Below are 26528 nucleotides of genomic sequence, written 5' to 3'. Positions count from 1 at the left end.
TATTTTCAACAAATTATTCCACCTTGATTTGATGAGAAAGTTCATAATACATAAGTTTTGATAGGTACACTTTTGCCTAGGTAATCGCCATAAAAGGTTTAGTTGAGCAGTAAACTCATATCCAGCCTACTCAGGTTGGCCTACAGGTCAACAAAGTAAATAGCAAATTACGTTAACAAAAAAAGTCCTGGCCATACCAGCTGTTACACAGTACCCAATATGTGGGAAGGTCCTTGCAGATTATTTTTACCCACCCAGCTCGGATGGGCTGTTAGAAAAAAGCCGCAAGTGAAAACAAAGTCATTCCTTCTGAAATTAGAGAAGACCTTGCATGCACTAATCTCGCTAGTACCAATTTTAAAATTCCACAAGAACTTGTGGCATCTCTTTTTTACCACCCACCATACTTTCACAAATATATCAATTGGTGCAACTGCGTGGCCAAGCTGACAATAGTTGATCAAACTGATGGCACTGATCAAGCTGGGACACTGGCTTTTTCAGATGGTGCTGCTGTGACTGGCATAAGGGAGGCACTATCCACTGCCAAGCCCATGGCATGCAAACCATTGTCAACATACACGACTGAGCCTGTGATTGCTGAAGCTAGTGGTGAAGCCAGAAATGCAGCAGTGTTCCCAACATCCTCTGCAGAGCATAGCCAGAATCAAGAGATTATGATCTCTACGTAAAACATGGCTGACTAGTATATGTAATGACATGCATTGCTAGAAACATTTGGAAGAATCTAAGCAACCTGCTTCGAGGTCCTTCTGTAAAGGAGCATTTGCTAGTGAATAATTGATCATGTCATCAATGAAGCCAATTGCTTTTGCTGCTCTGCTTCTCAATGGTCCTGGTAAATAAAGTAAATAGACATTGAGGACAGCGAACTGCATCAGAGCTGAGATTGACAAAACCTGACCTCTATTTCTATCATGTAATAATTTGATAATGATCACATCGCAAATTCATGATTATTGAAAACATGATCTATTTAAAAACCAGTCACTTCAACTCGTTCTACATTCCACCTCATGCATTGGAGGATTAGCATAGGAAGACATTTGCACAGTTTTCAGCTGAGAAAGATTTAAACAAAAGAGCAATAGGAAATTCTATCCTCCAGAACAAAATCACTAAAGTTTCCACTTTCTCCTAAATACACAACCAGCTGCCAAGAAATATGTGCACTGGTTTTTGCTCCCTAGTTCAAACATTGAGACAGTCTTGTTAGATATGATTCTCAGTAGCTCTGCATTGGTGAGGCTTCTTTTTAAAATGCTTCTAATATAAATTTCAATAATGGATTTTCCAATGTGTGCTCTAGGCACTACCCCTCTTGGTGTCTCCGTTCACTAGTCTCATACATCTTTAGGACTATTGCAATACATAATCATTCTTTCCTTCCAATGACAAGCCGTGAATCCACCTTGGCTTGTGCCAATCAAGTATACCTAAAAGTATGTTTCAATGGTTGACAAGCAGATCATACGTGAAGGGTCTGGTCAATGTCCTTGAAATGGAAATTACATAGATGGAAAGCTCTTTTGTATCCAGGAAACATGATTTGTGAAGGACCACCAGGCATAATTAATGCGCATTGCGCTTATCCCAAAGAGTCTCCACAACATTTTCGCCAGTCCATCAAATAGCTTGAATGTCGCATTATATTTTATAAGAACATCCAAACAGTATTACAAAAAGGTATTGATAACAACATAATCGACCCCCATGGGCTATGCATACTGTAAACATCAAGACTACCAGCACATTCTTGTCAAACCGTTCAGAGGCACTTTCCAAAATGTATATTGGATATGTGTGTATATTGTAAGCCAGCTTTGTGGCTGTCACATAGATCCTGATAAGTATTAGGTGTTTGCAAAGAGACACAAGTGGAGTAGCAATCTGAGACCACCTCACTGAACCTGAATATAGTTCTTAAAACATGGGAATGCAAGGGATATGAGGCTGCAAATATTTCAAGGTTCGCAAAAAAACCATTCTGGGGGAAAAACAAAATACTAAATAGGAAGCAGAGGATTTGGATACACCAAGGGAAAAGGGGAAGCGTAGTAATGGTGGCAAAGTCTAAAGTTGGACTACAGCTAAAATATTAATACTAAGGCGAATTCCCACATATACAATCTTGCATTGGAAAGAGCTCTATTTGCAACTATGTTCGTCATCAAATCTGGTGCACTGGTCATCTACAGCTTCAACGAGTCTACACATTCCATGGTCCACACACCATGAGTCTACACCATCTTACTATGGTGATGACACCTTTCAGGAGGGTAGCCACAACTGACAGTTTATGCAATGTTCAACCAATCACATCCCACATGATTGTTGTTCACGCCTGCAGGGCTTCGTACTCTTACCAGATCACCCTCTACCTAGTCAGCATGCCTCACTAGACTGGAAATGCTCCGCACATCCAGAAGATTTGCGTAACAGCATTATATGAGTAAAATCTGGAAATGGAAATGGGCTTCAAGTTTGGAATCTCACGCTCAATTTTCCATAGAATCAAAACAGTAGTTTGCCATGAAACAATAGTGTAGGTCTCAAAGGAATCGTAAAAGTCTATGTTTGCAAATAGTACAGAGTGCTGCACCTTCTATGGAATTTTTCAAACGTCTGTTTATCAAAAGTTTCCAAACATTTGACACACTTCTCAAATGCATTTGATATAACTACTGTAACATAACTCAATGGCAGCTTTACTTTTTCAAATTTGGCTGTCCGATAAATTGTGATAGTCTCTGTGGATGTCTCTGTCTCTCTCTCTCAATCAATCAATCTCTCTCTCAATCAATCAAGCAAGCAATCAATCAAGAGGGGGGACAAAAAAGGCTGAATACTGAAGTAGCAAACCTGCAGAAATAGTGTTCACCCGAATACTGTGCTTTCTACCAGCTTCAAAAGCAAGCACCTGCAGGATGCACAAACTTGATGCTGTATTTCTTTCAAAGCACTTAAGGAACAGGTTCTGACAACCTTCAGAAAATTACAACCAGCAAAGACGTAAAAAACACAAACAATAGCATCACGCAATCGCATACCTGTGTGTCACTTTCAAGTGCTGCTTTAGCAGAGCTCATGCCCCCACCATACCTATAAAATACAGGTAAAATAAGCTTTGTTAGTTCCTACACATTGGGTAAAATACCATGTGAGCCTAGACTACAAATGTAACCTTCTTGAAGGATCATGTGAACTACTCATCATCTAGACTAAGACATAGCCTCTAATGGCAAGCATATCAATCTTGAGCAGCTTGGGTCTAAATTGACTGGCTTGCCTGCCTTAAAGAAAATCAGTGTAAAAGGAAACCAAAGCCCTACTCCCGAAGAATAGGGCACGTTCATGGCAATCAACAAGGCAGATAACAACCCTCAGCTGGGCCATTTCTGCTTGCCAGTTTCACATGTAGATTAAGGTAAACCTTCAAAGGCCCTGCTTAGATAAGACCCCCTAACACCCCCCGTCCAAGCCGGCAGAAAAACAAAACAAAGACAGGCAGAAAGAAAAGTATGAACCTGTTCTTCCTTATGTGCACCCTACTTCTGGTATGCAGTTGTTAACAACTGCTGTGTTAGAGATCAATGCACCCACCTGTGAGCCCCCAATTTGTGGTGACAAAGGGGCATTTGATCATCGGAGGCTGGGGTGTTAGAATTATAGATATAATTCAGCAGTGACCAATGTAATGTAATAAGCTAGTTAGGGGCACTTTTCCCTCTTTAAGAGGTTTTTCCCCCTAACCGCAGTTAGTTCACTAACTATGGTTAGTGACTACTAAGGTCTTGTCACTAGGACAAACCTTACCTCTCACTCTTTCAGTTGTACTCTCACACTCTTCTATTGCAACCAAGCTATCAAGCTTTCAGCTCTTAAGCTCACTCTCTCTTGCTCTCTCTCTCTCTCCCCAAAATCTCACATTTGGTATCAGAGCCTCGTTGAGCTCTTGCCTCCAGCCCACACTCCTGCTGCCGCTCCTGCTGCTACATCCCGTCCGTACAGCTCGAAGCAATCCAAAGACTGTCCGTACAGTCCGTACGACTGTACGGAATTTGTACCTGCACGTACCTTCCGCTGGCAGTTCGTCCGTACTTGCTTGTACCTACCATACCGTACGTACCTGCGCATTTCGTACAGCACGACTGCAGCGCCGTACAGCTCGTACCTGCAATCTCGCCATCCGTACCATCTTGCGTCAGATTCCTATAGCTAGTCGAAGCTGTAGCACATGCCCCGTCCGTACCAACGACCGTACCATTCGTCGCTGTACTAGTCGTACCTGCAGTCAGTTCGTCGTGCGTACCCGTACGTACCTGCGTCGTTAAGTACCTACGCCGTACGTACCTGCTTCGCAGATCTGCTTGCCCATACAGCTCGTGCTACCGTACAGTTGCCGTACAAGGTTGTCCGTACAACCGTACACAGCAAGGCGCTTGTCTGTACAACTTGACCGTACATTCAGTACAGTTGTACACGCTGTCATCCGTACAATCGTACCAGCAGGCCCGTACAACGCTGAACTTGCCTCGTGCATCAATTGTTTTCGTTGCAAGGTCTTTTTCAACAAAGGATTCTTTGCAAGGGTCAATTTGCAGGTGTTGAACAAATTTGGGGCTGCACTTGGAGCAAACATTGCAGATTTGGTCTGAAATTTGGGGCCTTCTACTGAAATTGCAAAATTTGGGGCTTTCTGTGCTTTTGCCCCTTTCTGGTTGCAATTTCAAGCTCGGAATTTGGGGCTTTTGATTCTGCAGTACAATTTCTTGAAGAAATTTGGGGATTTTGCAATTACACTGCAATTTCGCAGTGAAATTTGGGGCTTTTGCAGACAGAGCGCAATTCTTGCAACATTTGGGGCTTTTGATCAATTTGCCCCTTTCCGGTTGCAATTTCGGGCCTATTTTGGGGCTTTTCTGTTGGGAGAGCAATTTTGGAGATTTCAGTCCATACTGCCTTTCTTGAAGTGTTTTGCAGCACTTTTGGCAGATTCTGGAGAGTTTTTGATGCTTGGACAGATTTCTGACAGTGCAAGTGCAGAAATCTGAGTTGCATTTACAGCCAGTGCTTGGCTGTGTTTTTTGGGAGTTGTGCATTTCATTCCCAGTAAGGGAATTCAGTCTTGTATCTCCTAAAATCTCTTTCTCAGATATGACCCAGCAAAATCAGAATGATTTTCAGTTCGGTGGTCTTTCACAGGAAGACAAGTTGGATGGTACCAACTACTCCCTCTGGAGTTTTATGGTACGCAATATTCTAATTTCTCGAAATTTATGGGATTATGTGAATGGGGGTGAGATCCGACCAGCAAGTATGGCACCTAATACCCCTCCTCAGCAAGGAGGTGGAAGAGGTCGTGCACAGGGTGCAGCTGCAGAACAAATATGACGCCCTATGAAGCATACTATGGTAAGAAGCCCACTATCTCTCATCAGAGGATTTTCGGTTCTGATGCATTCATACATGTGAACAAAGATCACAAGACAAAGCTAGATTCCAAGAGCAAGAAGTGTGTCTTTGTTGAGTACTATGAAGAATCTAAGGGGTACCGCCTCTTTGGGTGAAGAAACAAATCTTGATCAGTAGGGACGTGGTCTTTGAGGAAACACCGTCCCCAGCAAAAAAAGAGGTCATCAAAGTTCCCAAAGTTCGAACACCCAAGTTAACCATTACAGAGGTACGACAATTGAAGATCCCAAGGAACCAAAGGAAGAGCAAGATGCACCAGAGCCACCCCCGAAGTGAACTTCCGGTGATAGGAAGTTATCGATGTGGTATCTGAAGACCTTGCAAGATTCTCGGATCACGAACATTCCCGAGTCGAGATCAAGAGTTTGACGGTCGCGACGCAATGTGTCTGCACCCTCAGCCAACTTCGCCTTGGTGGCTCAGCTCCACAAACCGCAAACCTCTGAGGAGGTGAAAGATATACCGGAATGGCAAGTTGCCATTAAGGCAGAGATGGACGCCATTCTGAAAAATGACACCTAGGACTTGGTGCCCAAACCCTACAAGCAGAAGGTAATAGGTACCAAGTGGGTGCACAAGCTAAAGTTCAAGTCTGATGGGAGCCTGGAAAAATATAAGCAACACTGGTGGTAAAAGACTATGCTCAGTCAGAGGGACCGGACTTTGACGAGAACTTTGCCCCCACAAAACGACTAGTCCACTATTCGGACGGTGATCGCTTCGGCTGCCCATCACGGATGGTCCATACTCCAAATGGACATGAAGTCAGCATTCTTGAATGAAACCCTGGAGGAGAAGGAGATAGAAAGGTCACCTCCCCATCTATAAGCCCCCGTATGTGTACGTAGGGAAAGAAGGGGCTGCCACATGGGCTGTCATGTGGGCAGCACACAGAAAAGTGTACCTGGCTGCATGGAACATAGGGCAGAGCAGGCGCACGCTGTAAGGGATACTTGCAGAGGGTGTACAGAACTGTTTGAAAGGTTTCAGGGCTTGGCAATGGCCTGACATCAGGCGGAAATAGGGCAGCAGGGCTGCGCAGTATTTGGGGCAGGGTGGGACCAGAAAGGGCTGCAAAGAGGCAGTCCCCTGCCCTTATATAGGGCTGAGGGCTGCCTGGTCGGCTGGCCAACCAGGTCGGCCAGCACACAGCCCCATGGAGGGTCCCCACAGCCCCATAAAGGGCTGGTGGGATCGGCCTACAGGCGGTTCACTAGTCTGCCACTTTTGGAGGGCCTTGAGACCTATAAAAGGGGTCCCTTGGGAGGTCATTCACCATCCATTGAATCATCCACCAGGGCAGCCTTCAGGAAGCAGGTTTGGAGCAGCAGATTGGAGCCTACATTCTGGAGAACCAAGCAGACAAAGAGCTTGAAGAAGGGCTGCACACCTAGGCTAACACTCAGGGCAGCAAGGTGCAGGGGATCAGGCACGGAGACTAAAGTCTACGAGTGCTGAGGTATCTGAAGGGTACCTGCACATACGGGATTACACACACCACAAGGACTGAGTTAGGCGGATTCTGTGACACAATTGGGCAAGTGACAGCGACACCAGGCGTTCGACTTCATGGTACTGTTTGGTGCTTGCATCAGGGACCATTTCCTGGCTGAGCAAGAAACAACCTTCAGTTGACCTTTCCTCTATAGAGGCAGAGTACCGAGCTGCGTATGGAAGTGTTTCACGAGGAGGGTTGCAACAGTGGTCATGTGCGACAACAAGAGTTGCATAGCCATCGCGAAGAAATAGTGTTCCATGCACTTACAAAGCATATCAAAGTCCATTAGCACTTTGTAACAGGGGCTCATCATCGACGATGATCTGGAGCTGATGTACTGTCCAACCGCAGACAACATTTCCAACGTTTTCATGAAGGCTCTCACACGGGAGCAAATGGAGCACCTCATTCGACACATGGGGATCAACCCATAGTTGTGTCATTGAGAGGGGGTGTTAGAGATCAATGCATCAGGGACCATTTCCTGGCTGAGCAAGAAACAACCTTCAATTGACCTTTCCTCTATAGAAGTGTTTCACGAGGAGGCGACAGTGGTCATGTGCGACAACAAGAGTTGCATAGCCATCACAAAGAAATAGTGTTCCATGCACTTACAAAGCATATTGAAGTCCATTAGCACTTCGTAACGGGGGCTCATCATCAACGATGATCTGGAGCTGATGTACTGTCCAACCGCCGACAACATTTCCGAAGTTTTCATTAAGGCTCTCACACGGGAGCAAATGGAGCACCTCATTCGACGCATGGGGATCGACCCATAGTTGTGTCATTGAGAGGGGGTGTTAGACATCCATGCACCCACCTGTGAGCCCCCTATTTGTGGGGACAAAGGAGCATATAATCATAGGAGGCTGGGGGGATCTCAATTCAGTTTTGTGGAGGGAGGAAGGCTGCAACATAGGTGCCTCCCTAGAGGGTTTGCAGGCTGCAAAGGAGCAGCACATAAGGGCAGCCAGGAGCCCCTTTTATAGGCTGCCTGGCAGGCCTATTAGCCGACCAGCCAGGTCGGCCAAATGGCCCTGAAGTGGTGGTCAGTATAGGGCAGGGTTTGGCCCCCTTCCTAGTCAGACTGATCAGCCCTCATTGGATCCTATAAAAAGGCCCCCTCCCCTCCTCATTCAGCATCAGCCAGGGCAGCTACTGAAGCCTACACAAGGCAGGGTGGAGCAGGAAGAGGAGGGGTGATCTCAGCATTTAGGTTCCAGCCCTTTTCTGGTCTTTTGTGCTCATCTTGAGCTTGTGCCTTGCTCACTATTTGGTGGAGGAATACATCTGAGTTTCTCTCTCATACACTCTCTCTTATATGTATATACCTTTGTAAGACTAGAATAAGTCCAATCATACAAATTTGGAATTTTTGTTGTTCTAAAGATCAAAAATCTACAAAGAAAATAAAAGAGAAAATGAAAGAGAAGAAAAAACAGGTAAACAAAAACTTTTATGAAAAACAAAAGGAAGACATACTTAGCAAGCAAAGCAACACTTATGTTGTCATCAGTGCCCAAGCATAAGCAGCTATACTGGGTTGTCTATACACTATCATCAGAGTGAGGTTCTCTTGCATGGTCTGCATCATTGAGTGAGTAAGACTGAGCTGTTTCAACTTTCTATTCCGAAGAGAGGTTGAGAGGTTAGAGTGATTCTATCCCTCTTTCCAACATGCTGCTGTAGCACAAGTGGGAAGGACTTCCCTTGAGAGACAGTATACTTCGAGGCCATAAGTGTTGAAAGGTCACCTCCCCATCTGTAAGCCCCCATATGAGGAGAGCATGGGGGGGGGGGGGGGGGGGGTTTGAACCTAGGGATTGAGAGACAGACACATGAGTAGCAGCATGGCTGCCATGTGGGCAGGAATCAAAGAATAAAGAAAAGTGAGGTACCTGGAAGGGCCATGGTGGCTGCAACAGATGGAGCTCATGGACGGAATAATGGCTATGGATGTTTAGCATGGATCTGGCCTGGAAGAGGCAGATCTGGAGCAGCACCAGATGGCGGAGTATACCCAGGAGAAAGACGATCCACATGGCAGAAGCTGTGGGCAGGATCCTGACCTGCAACAGACCTGAAAAGTGGCATAGCAAAAAAGGGGGAACCAGCAGGCCTGGTTCAGGCCTGAGGCTGTTTGGGGCTGATTGGAGCCAGCCAACCAGGCCTGGAGATGGGCAAACCAGGGGGGCTGTACCCTGCAAAGTTTGGGGCCTGACAGCAGCCCAAAAGGGCCTGGCAGAGGCCCATTATATAGAGCTTGGAGAGGAGCCAACCTGGTTGGTTTTTTACAGCCCAGTCTGGTCGGCCAAACTGGTCGGTTCTATCAGCAGCCCTTGGCGGCTATAAAAGGAGGGCCTCCAGGCCCTCATTACTCATCACTTGCAGCAGCACTTCAGGGAGCAGAAGGGGCAGCAGACCAGCAGCCTATGAGCCTACATCCAGGAGGACATAGAGGCTGGAGAGCTGCAGACCTAGTCACTAAAGGTGCTGCCCACGCATGCTCCTGCGAATGCCCCCTCCCCTCCCCCGCTCCCGTCTACCCCCCCCTCGCGCTGAACGGCCCCCTCTCCCCTCCCCCTCCTCTCTCTCCGCCGCCTCCCGCCGCGCCCCTCCGTCCCCCTCTCTTCCTTCTCCGCCCGCCATCCCCCCCCCTCTCCTCCCTTCTCCGCCCCTCCGTCCTCTCACTGCCTCCCCCCCCTCGCGTTGCGCTACCACCCCCCCCCCCTTCCTTCCCCTCCCCGCAGCTGCGCAACGATGCCCCCCCCTTCCCCTCCTTCCTCGCCTTTCCTCCCCGCCCCCTCTCGCGCTGCGCTGCCACACCCTCCCCCTTTCCTCCTCTTCCCCGCCCTGCGCTGCGCTGCCCCCCCCCCTCCTCCTTTCCTTCCCCCTCCGCCACTCGCTCCCTCTCCACCATCTCTCCTCCCCCCGCTTCCCCGTACCTCTCCATCCCTCCCTCTTTCCTCCCCCGCCTCCGTCCCACTCCCCCCTCCCTCGTCTCTGCCATCTCCTTCCCCCACCTTTTGGAGCGTTCGCAGTTTGACGGTGCGGTATGGCGGCCGTGAGCTCGGAACCGGTGGCCCAGACGGACCCCCCCCCATCCATCAGCCTACCGCATAACACTAACAGAGCATCAGGTCTCCTTGGTGAAGCAGGCCGCCACGGACTTCTCCAAGACATCCGTTTATGGGAGAGTCATTGGCTACGCCCCTTCACGAGCAGACATCAGGGACTGGTTGCAGTCCACCCTCTACCTTGAGGACAGCCACATTGAGGAGGTTGCACTCATGGGACGTGGTATCTTCTGGCTCAAGCTCTCCTCAGCACAGGCTGCGAGCAATATGGTCAGACGGTCCCCTACTTCTGTGGGTGGGAAGATCATCCTTATGGTCCCATGGTATAGGGGTTTCAGTGTAGCGGACTTCGACGCCCGCTTCCGCATTCCTCGCCATCCAGTTACCCTCATTTTCCCAGGCCTCACAACCGAGCTTCGCCCGATCATCAAGGACCTAGGGGCGCACTTTGGCTCGCTCATGCAGGACACCTTCGTTGATGTGACGGCAGCCCAAGGGGTGCCACATGTCAAAGTGGCAATCCTAGATCCGCAGTGTATCCCCTCGGAGTTCGAGATTGAGACGGACACAGGTGTGGTGACGCAGCGCATTATGGTCACTGGTCGCCCAGATCAATGTCTGAGATGCCACGGCTTCGGGCACCAGGCAGCAGTGGTGAGCGAAGGAGAGGGGTCTCAGACGAGATCTCGCCTCGATACAGCAGATGTAACAGCCTTCTCTAGGCTCTGAGGAGCTCAGACAGCAGGAGATTAGAGCCCGAGCCTTGCTAGAGGAGATCACCCAACGACGCTCAGAGTTCTCGTTTCATGCTTCCAAGTCCTTTTGGGCTAGGAAAGGCGACAGGATGTGCAGAGAGTTCTTCAGGACTCATGGCCAGAGGTCAGCAGGGGAACAGCTCCGATCTCTTAGAGCGCAGGATGGTAGTGTCAGGACAGATCCAGACGAGGTCCGAGACTTGGCGACAGATTTCTACAGATCCCTGTTCCAGCAGGAGCCCCCAGAGCCTCGTGCCCGCCGTTGCAGAGAGGTGGTGTGGAGGTATACACCGTCGCTCGTGCAACCTAGCATGAGTGATTCCCTTCTCCCCCCTTTCACCGTGGCAGAGATGTAGGATGCGGTGAGCGCTATTGATGGGCAGAAATACCCAGGTGAGGATGGGCTCTCTAGAGCTTTCTTCACCACCTTCTGGAAGCAAGTCCACCAGCCCTTGCTCGCAGCCTTCCAGCATATCTTCTCCAGCGGACAGATGCCAGAGAGCCTTGCGACATGCTTGATTTGCCTCATCCCCAAAGGGGGGGACCGTCAGGAGATCAGACAGTGGCGCCCTATCACCCTCCTCCCGACTGCCTACAAAATCCTCGCCAAGATGATCAGTAGCCGCATCCGCCCCCTACTACATGACTTGATCCATGACACCCATACTGGTTTTGTCCAAGATCGCAGCATTTTGGACAACATTTTCACATTCTCAGAGGCCCAGCACAGTGGCCAGCACCTTGCCATACTCCTTGACTTTGAGAAGGCGTACGACAGGGTAGACTGGTCCTTCTTGAGAGGTACACTCTCTCGGTTTGGTTTCCCGGACGAGTGGATCAGAGGTATTGCTAGCCTCTACAGGTCGGCCTCCAGCCGAGTTATCATCAGCGGCAGGATGGGGGAGAGATTCACCCTCGAGCGCTCGGTGCATTAGGGCTGCCCGCTTGCGCCCTACCTCTTTCTATTTTTTGCAGAGGCCATGACTCACTTCCTACGAGCCCGTACCACTGGTCTTCGAGGGATGCGCCTCCCTATTCGGAACGATGCAGAACTTCTGGACTCCAAGTATGCAGACGACACAGCCCTGTATGTGCAGGATGATATCGAGTCACTGGAGAGAGTGAGACTGTCCTTAGAGGTTTTTTGCCTAGCCGCTGGGGCGAAAATCAACTGGCATAAGTCACTTGGTTTTCTTACGGATCCGGGAGCCAACTCACAGTGGGGTATTTTCCTGGGGTTTCGCTGGATCCCTAGAGGACAAACGACACGTTACCTGGGATTCCAGGTAGACCTGGATATCACGCCGACTCAGCAATTCTTACCGGTCCTAGTCTCCATACGACGGAAGCTAGCCTTCTGGAGCACGGCTCGGCTATGGCAGGCAGGGCCCTTAAGGTCAACCAGGTCCTTGCCACCGCTTGGTACGTGGCCTCTTGCTAGTGGTTCTCAAGATCGTGTGTAGCCCAGCTGAGGAGACTGGTGCGAAACTTTCTTTGGTCTGGCTCAGATGGTTCCGACACCACCAGAGCCCGGGTCGCCTGGCAGATGGTCATTCTCCCCCATACAGAGGGCGGCCTTGGCATCATAGATCCAAAACTGCAGAGTCAGGCATTACTTGGCAAGTTAGTCATCCGCGGTCTGACCCCAGGAGGGCAGACGTGGAAGCTCTTGCTTCAGCATGGTCTCAGCGCGTGTACCCCCCACAGAGGGGGTGATTGGCAGCCGTCTATCCAATGGATTTTCACTTCTGCCCCACTGACTCAGCCCCGTTCCCCCTTCCTCCGTAGCCTCATCTCAGTCTGGAGGAAGTTGCGGCACAGCCTCTCCCAGGTTCCCCCTAGCTGCCGAGAGGAGATAGACGGACAGCCCCTGATCTGGAGCAGCCAGGTGACAGATGATATAGGTCGCCGGCTTGGAGAGAGATCCCATATCCCTTGGGCGCTCTGGGCGTGTGGGCCCGCACGCTCGCTCCAAGTTTGGAGGGATGTCTATAGCCAGCTGAGCCCAGGTGAGCTGGCAACAGCAGTAGGTACGGCACGTGGGATCGCTCGGCGAGCGGAGATCGATGCTGCCATTCCTGCAGGTTGGAGGATTCCCATGATCACCAGACAGCTCCTCCCGGGAGATGAGAGGTGGCTAGGGCAGTTCACACCCCGTGGCATTCCTTTGGTGGTTGCAGGCCTTTTCTCAGGCTCCTCAATTCACTTCTTCTCCGTCGCCGATGATAGCCGTCTCCAGAGCAGAGAGGCCGTGATTGACCCCCAGCTTCCCTAGCAGCACCTTCGCATCATAGGGCTGCAAAGGAAAACATGGCATATAGACCCCCTGATTATGCAGGACCAGGATTGGAAACTCTGGATTTGGGAGGGCCGTTCCTTGACAGAGGTGGAGTGGGACCCAGGGGAGTGGCGTTGGCCACCACCGGAGACCTCAGAGAACCCTACCCCCTTCTTCTCATACAGTGCGCGTATTGGTAGGCGTGCTCTTAGGGCTCTCCAGCGCGGGCTACCCACACAGGCACATAGTTGGTATGCCCAAGGGATATCTCTGGTCTTTCTTCGCACATTCTGGAAGACTCTTTGGGCAAGCTGGCGGCCGAGGAAGATCTCTTACTTTCTTTGGATGGTGGCCCACAAGGGGCTACCAGCTGGCAGCTAGCTGAGGCAGATGGGGCAGGAAGGGCACTGCCAGATGTGTTTTCAGGAGGAGTCGTCCCTGAAGCACTGCCTTTGGAGCTGCTCGCATGCTCAGACAGTGTGGAAGGGAGTCATGGGGATCTTAGCGAGGGTTGCACCCGAGCTAGGACCGGTCACTTGGGGAGCCGTTTGCTAGTGCAGCACCGAGATGGGACATCACTTGGCTTATGAGTTCTCTAGGCAGGATCCAGTTTTCTTCATCATGCAAGCCACCTGGGCATACATGGACAGCTTCCCTTGGCATCTGACAGAGACAGATGCAGGAGCGATGACTCGGCACCCAGTTTGGGAGATCATAGGGAGTATTGCAGGCTGGCATATCTGGACTTCCAGATGCGCGCAGACCTTAGGAGATCAGACTCAGACCCTAGCGGACATTTGGAGCACGATCATTCACACGCTCAAGGGTCAGTAGGATCAGATTCAGGGGGAGTCCCCGCAGGGAAGGAGAAGAGACGGCGCTTCCTTCGCGACTCGGACCATCGAGAGCTATTCTTCCAGCACTCTGCTCAGAGTCTTCAGTGGCATTACTCCCCCCCACCGTGGCTGTTTGTCCACACTCCGATGATTATGCCCTGAGAGGCTTGTAATTAGTATTTTGTTACCTCGGGTTGTATCCGTTTTGTGATTGCAGCCCGCTGGCCTTTAGGCCCTCTATACTCTCGTTTTCAAGCAATATAACTAGCACTACTTTTTGCGAAAAAAAAAAAAGGTGCTGCCCACCTCGGCTGGTTTGCAGACAGCAAGGTGGAAGAGTTCTGCACAGAAAGTCTACAGACGCTCGAGGTGGAGCACGCGGGCTCGAGTCTAGAGATACCCGGCAGATAGGAGAAGGACCTTGTGGTAAGATCAGAGGACCACAGCATTGGTGGGACTCTGGATCTCCATAGCTTTGGACGGAAATATATTATTTTGGTGGTTTCTCTATCGAGTTGGTTCATTGTCTATTGATGAGTCTGCACACCTATGCTATGCACACAAGTTTAAGAAGTTTGGGATTCCACACTCCCACACACACACTGTGTGAGCTCCTGGGCTATTCTATCAGTCTTCCGCTGTTGGGTGATTTCTAACAATAAGTGCAGATCATAAGGAACATCATAGCTCTGCACTTGAGACAGTGATCAAAAGGACTCAGGTTTAGAGGAGAATCTCAGCACAATTTTTATTCCATATGTGCACCCTACTCTAGGTGTGCAGTTGCCAGCACTGCTGCTCTTGCAGAAGTGGGAAGGCCTTCCCTTGAGAAACAACGTGTGCTTCAATGCCATAGGTGCAGATCATCAAAAGCTCCATTGAGCTTTTGAGACTGTGATCAAAAAGAGTCTGGTTCAAAGGAGAATCTCAGCACAAATGCTTCTAGCGCCCCCTGCCTCCTCCCTGCCATGAAAACTAACCAAACAAAAATTAAAGGAAAGTACAAAACTTTTTTTCCCTTCACGATCAGTGGCAGAGACTCTTCACAATCAGTGGCAGAGACCCCTGGAGAGAGCCAGAGTTCAGCAGGATCCTGGCAACCTTCTCTTCTCATTCGGCCAAAGGCAACATGATGGATTGCTTGAGAGGCTAGATAGGAGCAGCCTATGCCAAAGAGGAGAAGTGTCAAGAGTTATATCCATGACAGATTCAAGATCAGATCCTATTTGAAGTAATGTTCTTATGGAGGGTGAGAAGATCAAGTATCAGATCCTTTATGGCAGAATTCCATGTGGTCATTATTGAACAAGTATTTCAGTTTTAAGTTATATTACCTCAGTTCTGGATTATACTATTCCAAGCATCTTAAGGGACCAGTTTCTTTTATTTGGTCCAGATAATGGACTCACAGTATGGATATCCTTTATGGATATTGAGAAAAACACAGTTGGACCTTATATGATCCGTTGTTTTATCAAGTACAAAAACTAGTCTCTCAATCAGCTCCAAAGCTCCCAGTTAATATGATTCAAGCATAGCTTGAAGAGTTCTCATACAGGAGAGAATAAGTACAATGGAGATTTGAGGACAAGACCCACTTGCAGGTAGTATGTTCTACGTATCTCCATTGAAGTCATGCAAATGATTTCATTCCATTATGACACAGCTATATGTTTTCAGCCATCTCATTCCAGAGGATTTCATCTAGAGATATGAAATTCAGTTTTGTTGTTGTGGAGCATGACATGCTCAAGTACCAGCTCTCTATAGCAGTATTGAACATGGTCATCAATGACCAAGTCAAGACTCTTATAATTCCACCATCTCCTTATTGGGAATTTTGTATTGAATAAACATAAGTTCATATGAGGGCGCATGATATATTCAAGAACCAGTTTTTTTATGTGACAAGATTCTATTTGGTCACTATTAGCCCAGTATTTTCTTCAGGATTCTATCATTCAATAGTTTCCATTGGGATTTGTTTTATACAAGAACACTTATGGTTTCTCATGGATTATCATGGCCAAAATGACACAATTTTACAGTTCATCTGTCAATTACATATCCTTTTGGAAAGTTTAAGAACCTTCCAAGTTTATTTGACCAACACGGTAAGTGTTTGGTATGAAGATATTTTGTGTATAAGGAAGCACCAAATCAATGAACAGAATTGCAATATTCGCCAATGCTCAGTTCTTAACTTCCAAGTTGAGCTTTACAATACTTGGAAGAGTATCGGTATGGAGTTTATGACTTCATTCAAAAAGATTTGGGTGGATTCTCAAAGAAAGAGGATATGGAAAGATTCCAAGAAACAGTTTTATTAAGGCTAAGTATCTCTTTTATGTTGATAAAGTTTGCCTTATGAAGATCTAAGAGAAAAGTGGACTGTTTTCTTGAATTTATTTCAAGAAGACACCTCTCATGAATGAGAAGTCAATGAGTATGATATGCCAAATATTGGCCATGTGATTTATTGCTTCCTTTTTATTCGGATTTAAAGCAAGAGTTCAGCCAAAGAGCCGAGGGGAATACAGAGCCCTTAGAAGAAGCAATCCTTTCAGAACTATCTCTAGTCCGGCTTGTGAAAGTCAAAGAAGAAGCAATCAACTCCAAGTGAAAGGGCAATGGATTTGCCAAGAACGAACGACATTAAAGTACCGGATGGGAAACTTCTCTGAGTGTATCTACAAACCTTATGTTGATTCTTAGAAACAGAGTTGTGAAGAGCTTTGTCATTCCAAGGAATTAGGACCAAGATTATTGATACGATCGAGAATGGCACCAAATCGAAAGGACTCGGGTGGGTTGATCATAGCAAGAGGATTATTGCATAGTAGTGGCATGGAAAATGCTTGGATGGAATAATCAATCCAGAATCAAAAAGAAGGGCCTATGGCTGCCCATTGCTCTTAAAGAGCAGGAAACGCCAAGAAAAGAAGGGCCTATAGCTGCCCAGTGCTCTTAAAGAGCAAGTTACGCCAAGAAAAAAAAGGGCCTATGGCTGCCCAGTGCTCTTAAAGAGCAGGAATTGCCAAAGAAAAGCAAGAATCTCCATGTGGAAAGCAAGTGTGTTAATTGCAAAAAGAGAGGCGTGTGGCTGCCTAGTGCCCTGGAAGGTCAGGTGGCCAAAAGGAGCATAGAATGCCACAAGACAATGATCGGAAGTTACCAGATTCCAAGATCCACTTTAGTGGAAGAGATGGAGGAGACCCTCCCACAAGAACAGACAATGTACCGCACAAAGAAGAAAAGCACCCAGAGGCAAGTTTATATGCGGGTATCTTGCCAAGTACCAGAACTATTAGGCAATTGATGCCAAGAGAGGAGGTAACCCCAAGTTTACAGCTGTATAAAGCTTTTCAATTGAGGACAACTAATTAAAAGCTGAGGGGATGTCACCAATTGGTATTTACCCAAGAAATAAAGAAGAGTCTTTATTGCATTGACGATGGTCAAGAAAGTTGACTTTGGTTAACTAGAATAAGCTTTGTTTTACTTTTGCTTTGCATTAGTAAAAGAGAACTGTGGGGACGCCCACAAGGGACTAGGATTAGTCCAAGAACTAGGAATGCATGCATTTCGCTAACCTTTAATGGGTTAAAGTGTTGGAATTTGTTTGTGCCATGTGGACCTAAGAGAGTGCAAAAAGGACCCAAGAGTGGGGAGGTCCCACATAGCCCAAAAAGTAAAGACAAGGGGGAGCCTCATTAAAAGGAGGGCCCACAAGATTAAAAGTCGCCTAAGAGCTCCAGAGCACCAGATTTAGAAGGAAAATGACTAAAAGCTTGGCTTTTTGTACAAGTAGCTTTTAGCCTAGTCTATATTTATAGAAAAAAGCTAAGAGAGAATAAATTATGTCGTAATTGTTTCTATCTCAATATTAATGAGACTTACGACAGCTGAAATCTCAACAAAGGTGCTTTGAAACACCTTGCTAAGAATAGAAAGCCTCTCCAGAATATCTGTCATAAAGTGAAGATTATATATAAATTCAAAGCTAGATATTTTAGGCCACTGGCCTCCCAAATTCATTCAAGATTGTACTCAGACTTATGCTCTTTCATGAGCCAGGTGTACAAAGTATTATTCTATTGCAATAAAGACCTCCGAGGGGTCCAACCCTTATTTGTGGGCCCTAGTGTTGTGCGTGTCGCATCTCCTTCTCTCCCTTTGTTCTATCGCGAAGAATCTTTGAGATAAGTGCTCGAATTCAGATTCAGTTTGTGTTCTCCAGTTTGTATCGCGAAGTTCTTGTGAAATATTGCAAAAATATTGCATGGAAATAGCAATCTATGTTCTTTCTCTCCCTCTCTCAATTCGTTTTGATTCCCATAAGAAATCTGCTGCTGCTCCTCGTCAGATGAAAATATTAGATGCTGTTTTTCCCTGATTTCTATAAAATTCGAAATCTATCTTGGTGACTATCTGCTGCGAATCGAAGATCCAGGCTGCGTTTCTGCCAGTAGTGATTCGTTTTTAGGGTTTCTGGTCCAGTTTCAGCTCGCCAGCCTTACTACACCTAGAGCAGCCTTGTCGTGGTCTAACCCAAAAGGGGGTACACATTCTAGAGGACCTACTGCAGAACAAGGAGGTTCGGCTGGTTATTGCAGAGATTTGGCGACAGCCAGAGTCAATACCCTGCGAGAGCTGGGCTGCGTGGGTGGCAAATGCGATTCAAAGGAGCAGCAATGAGTTGCAGTCTCATGCCCTTAGACAGAGGAGGGCTTTTCAGGAGCGCGAACGTGCATTAGTACGAGACCTCGCCTCCATAGAGAGGCTCAGGGAACAGGACCCAAGATTCCAATGGCTCAGTGATACATTTGAGTGTGCACGCCTTGAGCTCCAGGACACGGAGGTTCGGCAGGCTGAGAGTGCTCTCAACGGAAGCAAGAACGGAAGAAGGAGAGAGAGAGACAGAGAGCCACACAAGTTTTGGTGGGTGCAGAACCACCCTAATCTTCTTTTTCATTCATTTATATATGTGTTTGAGTATTGTACATAACTGGGGTAAAGGCACAGTGACCTTTGACCCCCACAACCACTTGAGGACAAGCGCATAGAGCTTGTCAAGGTTCATACAGATGATAACCCTGCAGATATGCTGATGAAGAGTCTACCTAGTCAGCGGTTTGAGTATTGTCGTGTATTGATGGGCATTGGATAGTATGCTCACTGGTTGTTCTCCCTTAAAGGCATATTGTCCTTTAAGTGGGAGGTTGTGGGGGTTAAAGGTCACTATGCCTTTACCCCGGTTATGTACAATACTCAAACACATATATAAATGAATGAAAAAGAAGATTAGGGTGGTTCTGCACCCACCAAAACTTGTGTGGCTCTCTGTCTCTCTCTCTCCTTCTTCCATTCTTGCTTCTGTTGAGAGCACTCTCAACTGGTATTAGAGCCCGGGTGATCTAGCTGAGCGTGCGTGAATGCTTGAAGCTCAGCAGCTCTGTGGGAGGAAGGAGAAGCTCTATGGGAAGCTTTGTGGGTGACTCTACTTGCATCCGAGTATGCAGGACCTTGGAGGAACCTTTGGAAAAGTCACTTTGGTTTTGCGAAGTGGTTTTGAGAGCCTGTTAAGAGCTTTCAAAGAAAAAGTCGTTTTTTGAGCTTTTCCCTGTTCCGTTCGATGACAGAGACTCCGTATTGACTTGTAGAGGCCTAACCATCCTTGAGTCTTGGTGGGAGGGACTCCGAATGCGGATGGACAGCAGTTGGTTGTGTCAGTTTTCTTGGACTGGGGTGCTCAAGATTGTATGCACTAATGATGAAGTCAATTCTCCTTTTTTCCTATTCCACCATGCATCGAACATAGCAGTTCCTACACACAGGAATGAAAGTTGTATCATGTAGTTTTTCTATTGAAAATAAAAGGTCAAAGGAAGGGAAAAAAATTACAGACTTCTTGATTTTTCTAAATACATTGATATTGTGCTCTGTAGTCGAGGTCCTTCATAATTTGTGGGCATTATATACCAAAATTGATAGGATTTTAAAAGTTTTGAAAAATTCACTATGCAAAATATTACCTTTTTTTAAAAAAGTTATAATTTTAATGAATTTCTGAGGGAATCTTTGAACGGGTACCAATGTTACATACCTGAAACTATATATTAGCAAAGGTAGAACCAACAGCATCAAAAGTAGAGGGGACTTTGCTTGTAGAAGCTTGAGGTGTTGTGCCTGGGGAGGAAGGAAGGAGTTCACTAATTGAAGAGGGAGGAATCTTTGCATGTTCATCTGAAATAAAACAAGAAAGTTTGTGCCTGGCAATATTCGCACTTAGAGGCAGCAAGCAGCCTGGTTTCTTCCATCTAGAGCCTAGAGGCCTACTTCACACACTCACTGAGAGAGACCCAGAGATGGACGAGAGTCTGAATGGGATTCATTGGCAGATGATTAGAGTTGTGGGCTGATTAGGGAAGGAGTGATCCTCCCAGCATCCCAGAGCAAGATGCACCTAGATGGTGCCTCTGGCTTTAAGAAGGGTAGGCCACTGAGGGAGGTCCAATGGGATCCGAGAGAGTGGTTTTGGCCTTCCAGGATCGGCCTCACCGAGCAGGTGGACGAGGTGCCCTTCATTTCCTATGCCACTTGGATTGGCAGGAGGCTTCAAATGGACTCTTCGACATGGACCCCTTCGAGGGAGAGGCACAAGGTGGCCCAGAAACAATTGATGAGGTCTCTCCACCTTACCGGATACAGGGTCACAGCATTCAGAGGATAGAGCTCCATGAGGCGGTCCCTCCTGATAGCCGGGATCCTCATTTTCCCTCAAAGGATAGCGTGTGGGAGGTGGTAGCCAGTATCATGGCGTGGAACATTTGGGTTGCTCGTTGTAGTCTGGTGATGGGTGAGCATCCGATTCCATCCTCGACTACCTTGGTCGCCATCTGGCAGGATATCATCTACACCCTGTGCTCCACCTGGTAGTGTGGGACCCCGAGCTCTAGGGCGACTCACGAGGCACGCACGTTTCTGCAAGGCTTGGCCTATAGGAATTTTTTACATATTCACTCCGCAAGGGATTCGTTGGTTGTATAGTCCCCCCCACTTGGCTGTTAGCCCCTGTACTAGAGATTCCCTAGGCAATGAGCTGGGTTTCTCTAGAACAGGCTGGTTTTTTCTTCTTTCAGCCTTTATCGTTTTTTCCATACTCAGCACCTTCACGGCTAGTGCTTTCTGCAGAGATCCAAGGTGTATATGCATGGTTCTGATCTCCAAACTTACGTAACTCAAGGTATCCAACCTTGTTGACGAAGGGCAAGGGAAACATGTGGATACAACCGGCCCGTGACCTTTATGTTAGTAGGCACCTTGTGATGGAATATGATGCATATATATCATGCATATGCCTGCTTGTCGCTATCTTATGCCATGATTTGAGAAACTCAATCCTTGAGGGTAGGACTGCATTTCTGAAGCTTGGCTTACCTTTGTAGTGGAAGGAATATTAAAAACAAATGTGTAAAGTATGCTCCTTAACTCATAGTTTACATTCATGTCAGCCTCTCAAAATTTCAAAGGCAGCTCGCAGACTTTATAAGATAAAGCTGTGCTCCAATTGTAACCCTATCAGTACCCACGCGAAGACAGAGATTGCAACCATTGATGTCCTCAAACAACATAAGTGGAAACAAATAAGAAAGCAAGCAGAATCTTGTGTAGTCATGCCATGCAAGGGCTTAGTTCCTTGCACTATTCTAGTGCATGAGTCACTAAAAGCATAAGGCAAAGAAAGAGTGGGTGACTCCTTAGCAAGTCAAGGAGCCGTGTGACAACACCACTCTAGACCTACAAATCAACAAAAATATGGAGGAAAGATGTCCCAAGGGTGGCTTTCTCCAAAGGAGTGCTGCTTAGTTCTCCTTTAGGGTCAAAGCAACGACAATTAGACAAGTATTTAAATTTTTGCCCATTTGCCAAAGTCTAGAGGAACCCAACGTTTAGGACACCTAGTTGATACTAACTGTACTACCTTATATGGGGCATTACTAGCCCCTCAAACCACATAGAACTCACTAACTTGTAACTAGCATCGAACCTCTAGTTCCCAAACTTTCTCCCATCTTAAAAAGAGTTGGTGTCCTGAGCAAATTATGAAACCGCTTTTTGAGTTTGCTCACGCCTTCCTAGGTAGCTTTATCTTCTGAATCAAGGTTCACAAACGGACATTTAGGACACCTAGCCCGTACGAATTGTATTTCTTATCTGGGCACTACTAGCCCCTCTATACCAATTAGAACTAACTTACTTGTGACCATTGTCTAACCTCCTAGTTTCCTAACCATGCAACCCCAACATGTCCTCCCATCTTAAGAAAAGTTGACATCCTAAGCAATAATATTACGAAACTGCTTTTTTTAGTTTGCTTGGACTTTCCTAGGTAGCTTTCTATCCTAAACCATCCTTAAATATTATTGAATAAGCATGCCTTTCTTTTAAAGCAATGGAAGTTCAATAAGTGTATGAGAATCCCCTCTCCTACCAAACTATCACCTTCAAGTAGTGTTTCTTCAAAGGACTAACATGAAACTCTGGATGCACTTGCATCCTTCCAGTGAGGCTAACTTCTAATCAAGCTCACAAATTTTCTGAAGTATTGTGGAAGGGCCACAAAACCCAGATTGAGACATTCTGTCTGACCATCCGACTACGGATAATCAAGCATGCTGATATAAAGACAGATCCCAAAAGTGACCATCAAACTTGCTATCACAATTACTAACAATACACCGTGATAGCCCATACAAATTGAAATTTTCTTCTACAAACAATCTTGCCGACTCAAGGGTCTTGAGCCATCCTATCAATCAATCAACTATTACCCACACAGTCGTGACTCCAAGTGTTCTCGATAAACCCCTGTTTGCCAAATGGGATGAAGCAAGCGTCTGACTTAATATGCTCTCCTTTATTTACATGGCAATTCTAGCAGTTATCAACATAATCATGGATGTCCTACTCATACCCAACCAAAAGAACTCTCTTTTCAAAAGAGAATAAGTCTTCTAAAGTCCAATATATTCAGCGCTCATGCCACTCATATAAAAGTTGGTGCCTATTTTCTTTACAATCCAGAATATAAATTCTACCCTTACAAAACCATCTACTATGCTGTACTTTTCCCACAACTGTCCTTATTACTTCATCTTAGATAAAGCGCTACTACTTGCATATCAGTGTTAGAATTATAGGACGATAATCATCATCCAATGTAATCTCCGTGGAATCCCTTTTATTAACATTCCAATTTTTTAAGTAAAGGTGACCATGTCTACATTTATCCTTAAAGGACTCGACAAACTCATTATGAAACTAAGTAAATCTCAACTCATTTACCATAGGCTGGATATCCAACTCAACGCATCGACTATCACATTATACTTTACTTTATAATATCTCAACTGAATATCATACTCTTGTATCAAGGTGTTGACAAATCAATGTCTTTCAAAATTGCTTGGCGGCTGATCAATTTTTGGCAACTAAGGATCATTTACTCTGAGATTTTTTCTGACCGCAATGCATCCTTCACGAGCAACTTTTGGCGTGTACTATTCGAAAATCTTTGCACCAGTCTAAAGTAGACTTTAGTAGATTAACTTCGGCAATGCATGTTTCCTAATTGATCTAGATGCCAAAAAGTAAATAAAAAATTCATCACAGCAAAATTCGACAACATCTGCTAGTTTCTAAGGTGACTCGTGGTTTCACTCATGAGTAAAACTTCCCCAAGAGTTGATATCCAGCTGGCCTATGTTCAACTCCCAAGGCCCTGACTCTAATCAGCTCAGAAAAAATAAAGCCACATTTAGGTGACCACAATATCCCTTTCAGTAAGAGACAATAAAGGCAAAGGAGAGGCAAGGAAGGGTGAGAAAGGGGACAATAAACAAAACAATAAACATTGGAACTCACCCAGGAATGATTCTTTCTGAAGCTAGGTACGTTAGAGAAAGAGATGACCCACCTGCAGAACAAGAGGTGTGTTAAGTCTTTTCCATTTTGACGCTTTCACCCTCTCAATCACAAAAAATAATAATAAGCTTCAAAAAGTTCATAAAGTAGAATATCCGAATTTTCCCCAAAAAAACAAAGATTTTAAAGACAGAGGAGCTTAACAAAAGCCATATGTAAACCTGCTGCATGTCTAGTGATCCAACAAATGTCGAGAGAGAGAGAGAGAGAGAGAGAGAGAGAGAGAGAGAGAGAGAGAGAGAGAGGGTCTTTACGAAGCAGACAACATAGTAAACGAAACTACATAGCAAGCAAGCTACGCTTCAGTTCTCTCTTGTCCCCAAGCATAAAGTTGCAATCTAGGTTCCATAAGGTTGCTGTATCTCTTGGGTATAGAGTTCTGGAAATTTTTACCAGGATTCATTAAAGGTGCAAAATACTTCAGTAAAGACACATAAGAATAGCTTGAGGCTGAAATGGCAGCAAGATAACCACGCCTTGAAGTCTCGAGAAGTGGTTTGGTCACCTGTCAGAAAATTTGCAATATGATAATCAAGTCAACTTAACTTTACCCCTTCCCCCCCAACACACACACACACAGAGAAAAGTTGCAGTATCACGATTAAGTGGATTTAACTTTACAAAACACACACGCGCCCACACACATATGAAGCAAACCAACAAGCTAAATATCCAATCGTACCTCTGGACCATTGGCTAATGAATGTACCAAAATATCTATACTGCCAAAGTCTTGCTTCACACTCTCTGCCACTTCCTGCCAAAATACAAGACAACGTTCCAAGAGAATATTCATGCAGTGAAGAGACCATCACAAGATTGAGCTGCACACTATGTAGCCGTCCTACTGCAGAATTGCACGCAATAACAACCAGCCCCGATACAATGTGATGGTGCATGCACACCTGTACAGTCCACTTGGATGACCCTGCATATCTCTTATTCGCTTTGATCTGGTGTATGTGACAAAAAAAAATGTTGGAACGTCATCAGTCTCAAGAATACCCATCTTTAGTGTTTGGGTCAGAGAAATTGAAATTACAAAATTTAACATTGCGCACGCTTCCTACAGTAACAACACCTCCACTGCTTACGATTCCTGTACTTCAAACAAGCCAAACCTGAAACATCCTACGAAAATCATTATACAGGTACTGTAAGTAATTACATCTTCAGGGACATCCTCTGGGGTGTCAAAAACAGCATCAAGTGGATAAACTTTGGCAATCTCCATGAGGGATCCATTGGGAAGCCTGGATAATTCAATTGGAATTCACATATCAGTTGTAATTCTCAGCCAGCACTGACTAATCATACGCTAGCACGAAGTATCAAGCAAAGTCCTTACATTCGAGATTCGTCAAACTTCCCCCTTCTAAAACTTGTCTCGAATATATTTAGGGCCTGCAAATCAGCAGAAAGTTCCTCGGGAATGAAACGCAAGAAACATGCAGAAAAGTACTTATAAACGAGACCTCCGTTTTTATAACTTTAATCTGATACGTACGGGAACCCAAGTCCCAACGAGGATCTCTGCTCCAGCTGCAGCCAGTGCCTTGGCTATTGCCCACCCATACCCTTGGTCGTCTGCGACTCCAGCAATGAAAGCCCTTTTACCTGTAAAGCAAGCTCAAGTAATGAGTTGAAAAAGGACAGTCGCATCATTCCGTGCTTAAATGTGCCGCCACCTCCATAAAGTTCCCAGGGAAGAGGCTTCAGAAAACGTTCACGTAAAATTGGCATGCAACGTAACTCTGCTGCTTTTTGTTACGCACTGAGCAGTTCTCCCTGAAGTCTGGTTTACTGGTTATTCCATCCCAAATTGTAAGAACGCTGACTCAAGCTGCCAGAGCTTGACACAGCGAAAATGAAAACATACCTCGAAGATCGATAGTCAGCCCAGCTGTAGCTCCTGTCCCGTTGGCTGAGGCCGAAACTTGGAAGGATCCCTTCCTCTGTGAGGACATTTGCCTGGTTTTGATTCCGTTGTCGGGCAACTTGGAGAAGTGGCGCCCGCAAAAAAGCGAGGAAGAGCGAAAGGGCTGAAGGCGATGATGCATGGGGCAAGGAGGTGCCAGAGAGATGGACGAGGTGCGATGGCCAAAGGATGCAGGCGGAGCTGCAGCAAGAGCGGCATGCATGTTGCAAAGAGAGGAGGCCATTGTGCAGAAGAAAAAGGTTTTGGAGGAGGAGGAGGAGGAGGAGGCGAGGATAGGAGCGATGCGGGGCAAGACAAGCCTTCCTAAGATCATTCGGAGACGGCAGGAGGGGCGACAATGGCGATGCAATTTCACAAGCCCCTGCGCATTTTGTCTGGTTTTGAATTTGCCATGTCCTTGCTTGCTCTACCATGCCCATGCCACCTACCTACACCTACTCGCTCCTCGAGAGCAACTCTACTCTCAATTTGGTCTCACATCACTAGGATGGGATTCGGTTGAGCACAACCAGGTTTGCATGGATCTCCAAGGGCCTGTTTCCACGCCCCCGGTTGCCTGACAGTGATGGGCAAAGCAGTGCGCAACCAGATCCATCCCTAGGTGCCTCCATGTGCTGGATGGCTTGCAAGTCGCTATCACGCACCTGGCGTTGGAAACA

General features: G+C 46.6%; 1 protein-coding gene across 1 annotated transcript; it reads right to left on the bottom strand.

Moving 5' to 3' along the window:
- Positions 1–26322, bottom strand: MOD1 (NAD(P)-binding Rossmann-fold superfamily protein). The gene is made up of 12 exons (XM_087399365.1): positions 25810–26322; positions 25438–25547; positions 25279–25334; positions 25099–25183; positions 24836–24883; positions 24613–24687; positions 24324–24435; positions 23871–23922; positions 3072–3123; positions 2884–2941; positions 758–856; positions 1–648 (listed from the first exon to the last, which is right to left on the bottom strand). The coding sequence occupies exons 1-12, from the start codon at positions 26180–26182 to the stop codon at positions 479–481; spliced, it is 1290 nt and encodes a 429-aa protein (XP_087255491.1). The 5' UTR covers positions 26183–26322; the 3' UTR covers positions 1–478.
- Positions 26323–26528: the final 206 nt, after the last annotated feature.

The sequence above is a fragment of the Dipteris shenzhenensis genome, chromosome 28, assembly GCF_047967505.1.
Source record: "Dipteris shenzhenensis isolate YYH24624 ecotype China chromosome 28, Dip_SZ_1.0, whole genome shotgun sequence".
Lineage (NCBI taxonomy): Eukaryota > Viridiplantae > Streptophyta > Polypodiopsida > Gleicheniales > Dipteridaceae > Dipteris > Dipteris shenzhenensis.
This window is presented reverse-complemented; position numbering and strand designations above follow the sequence as displayed.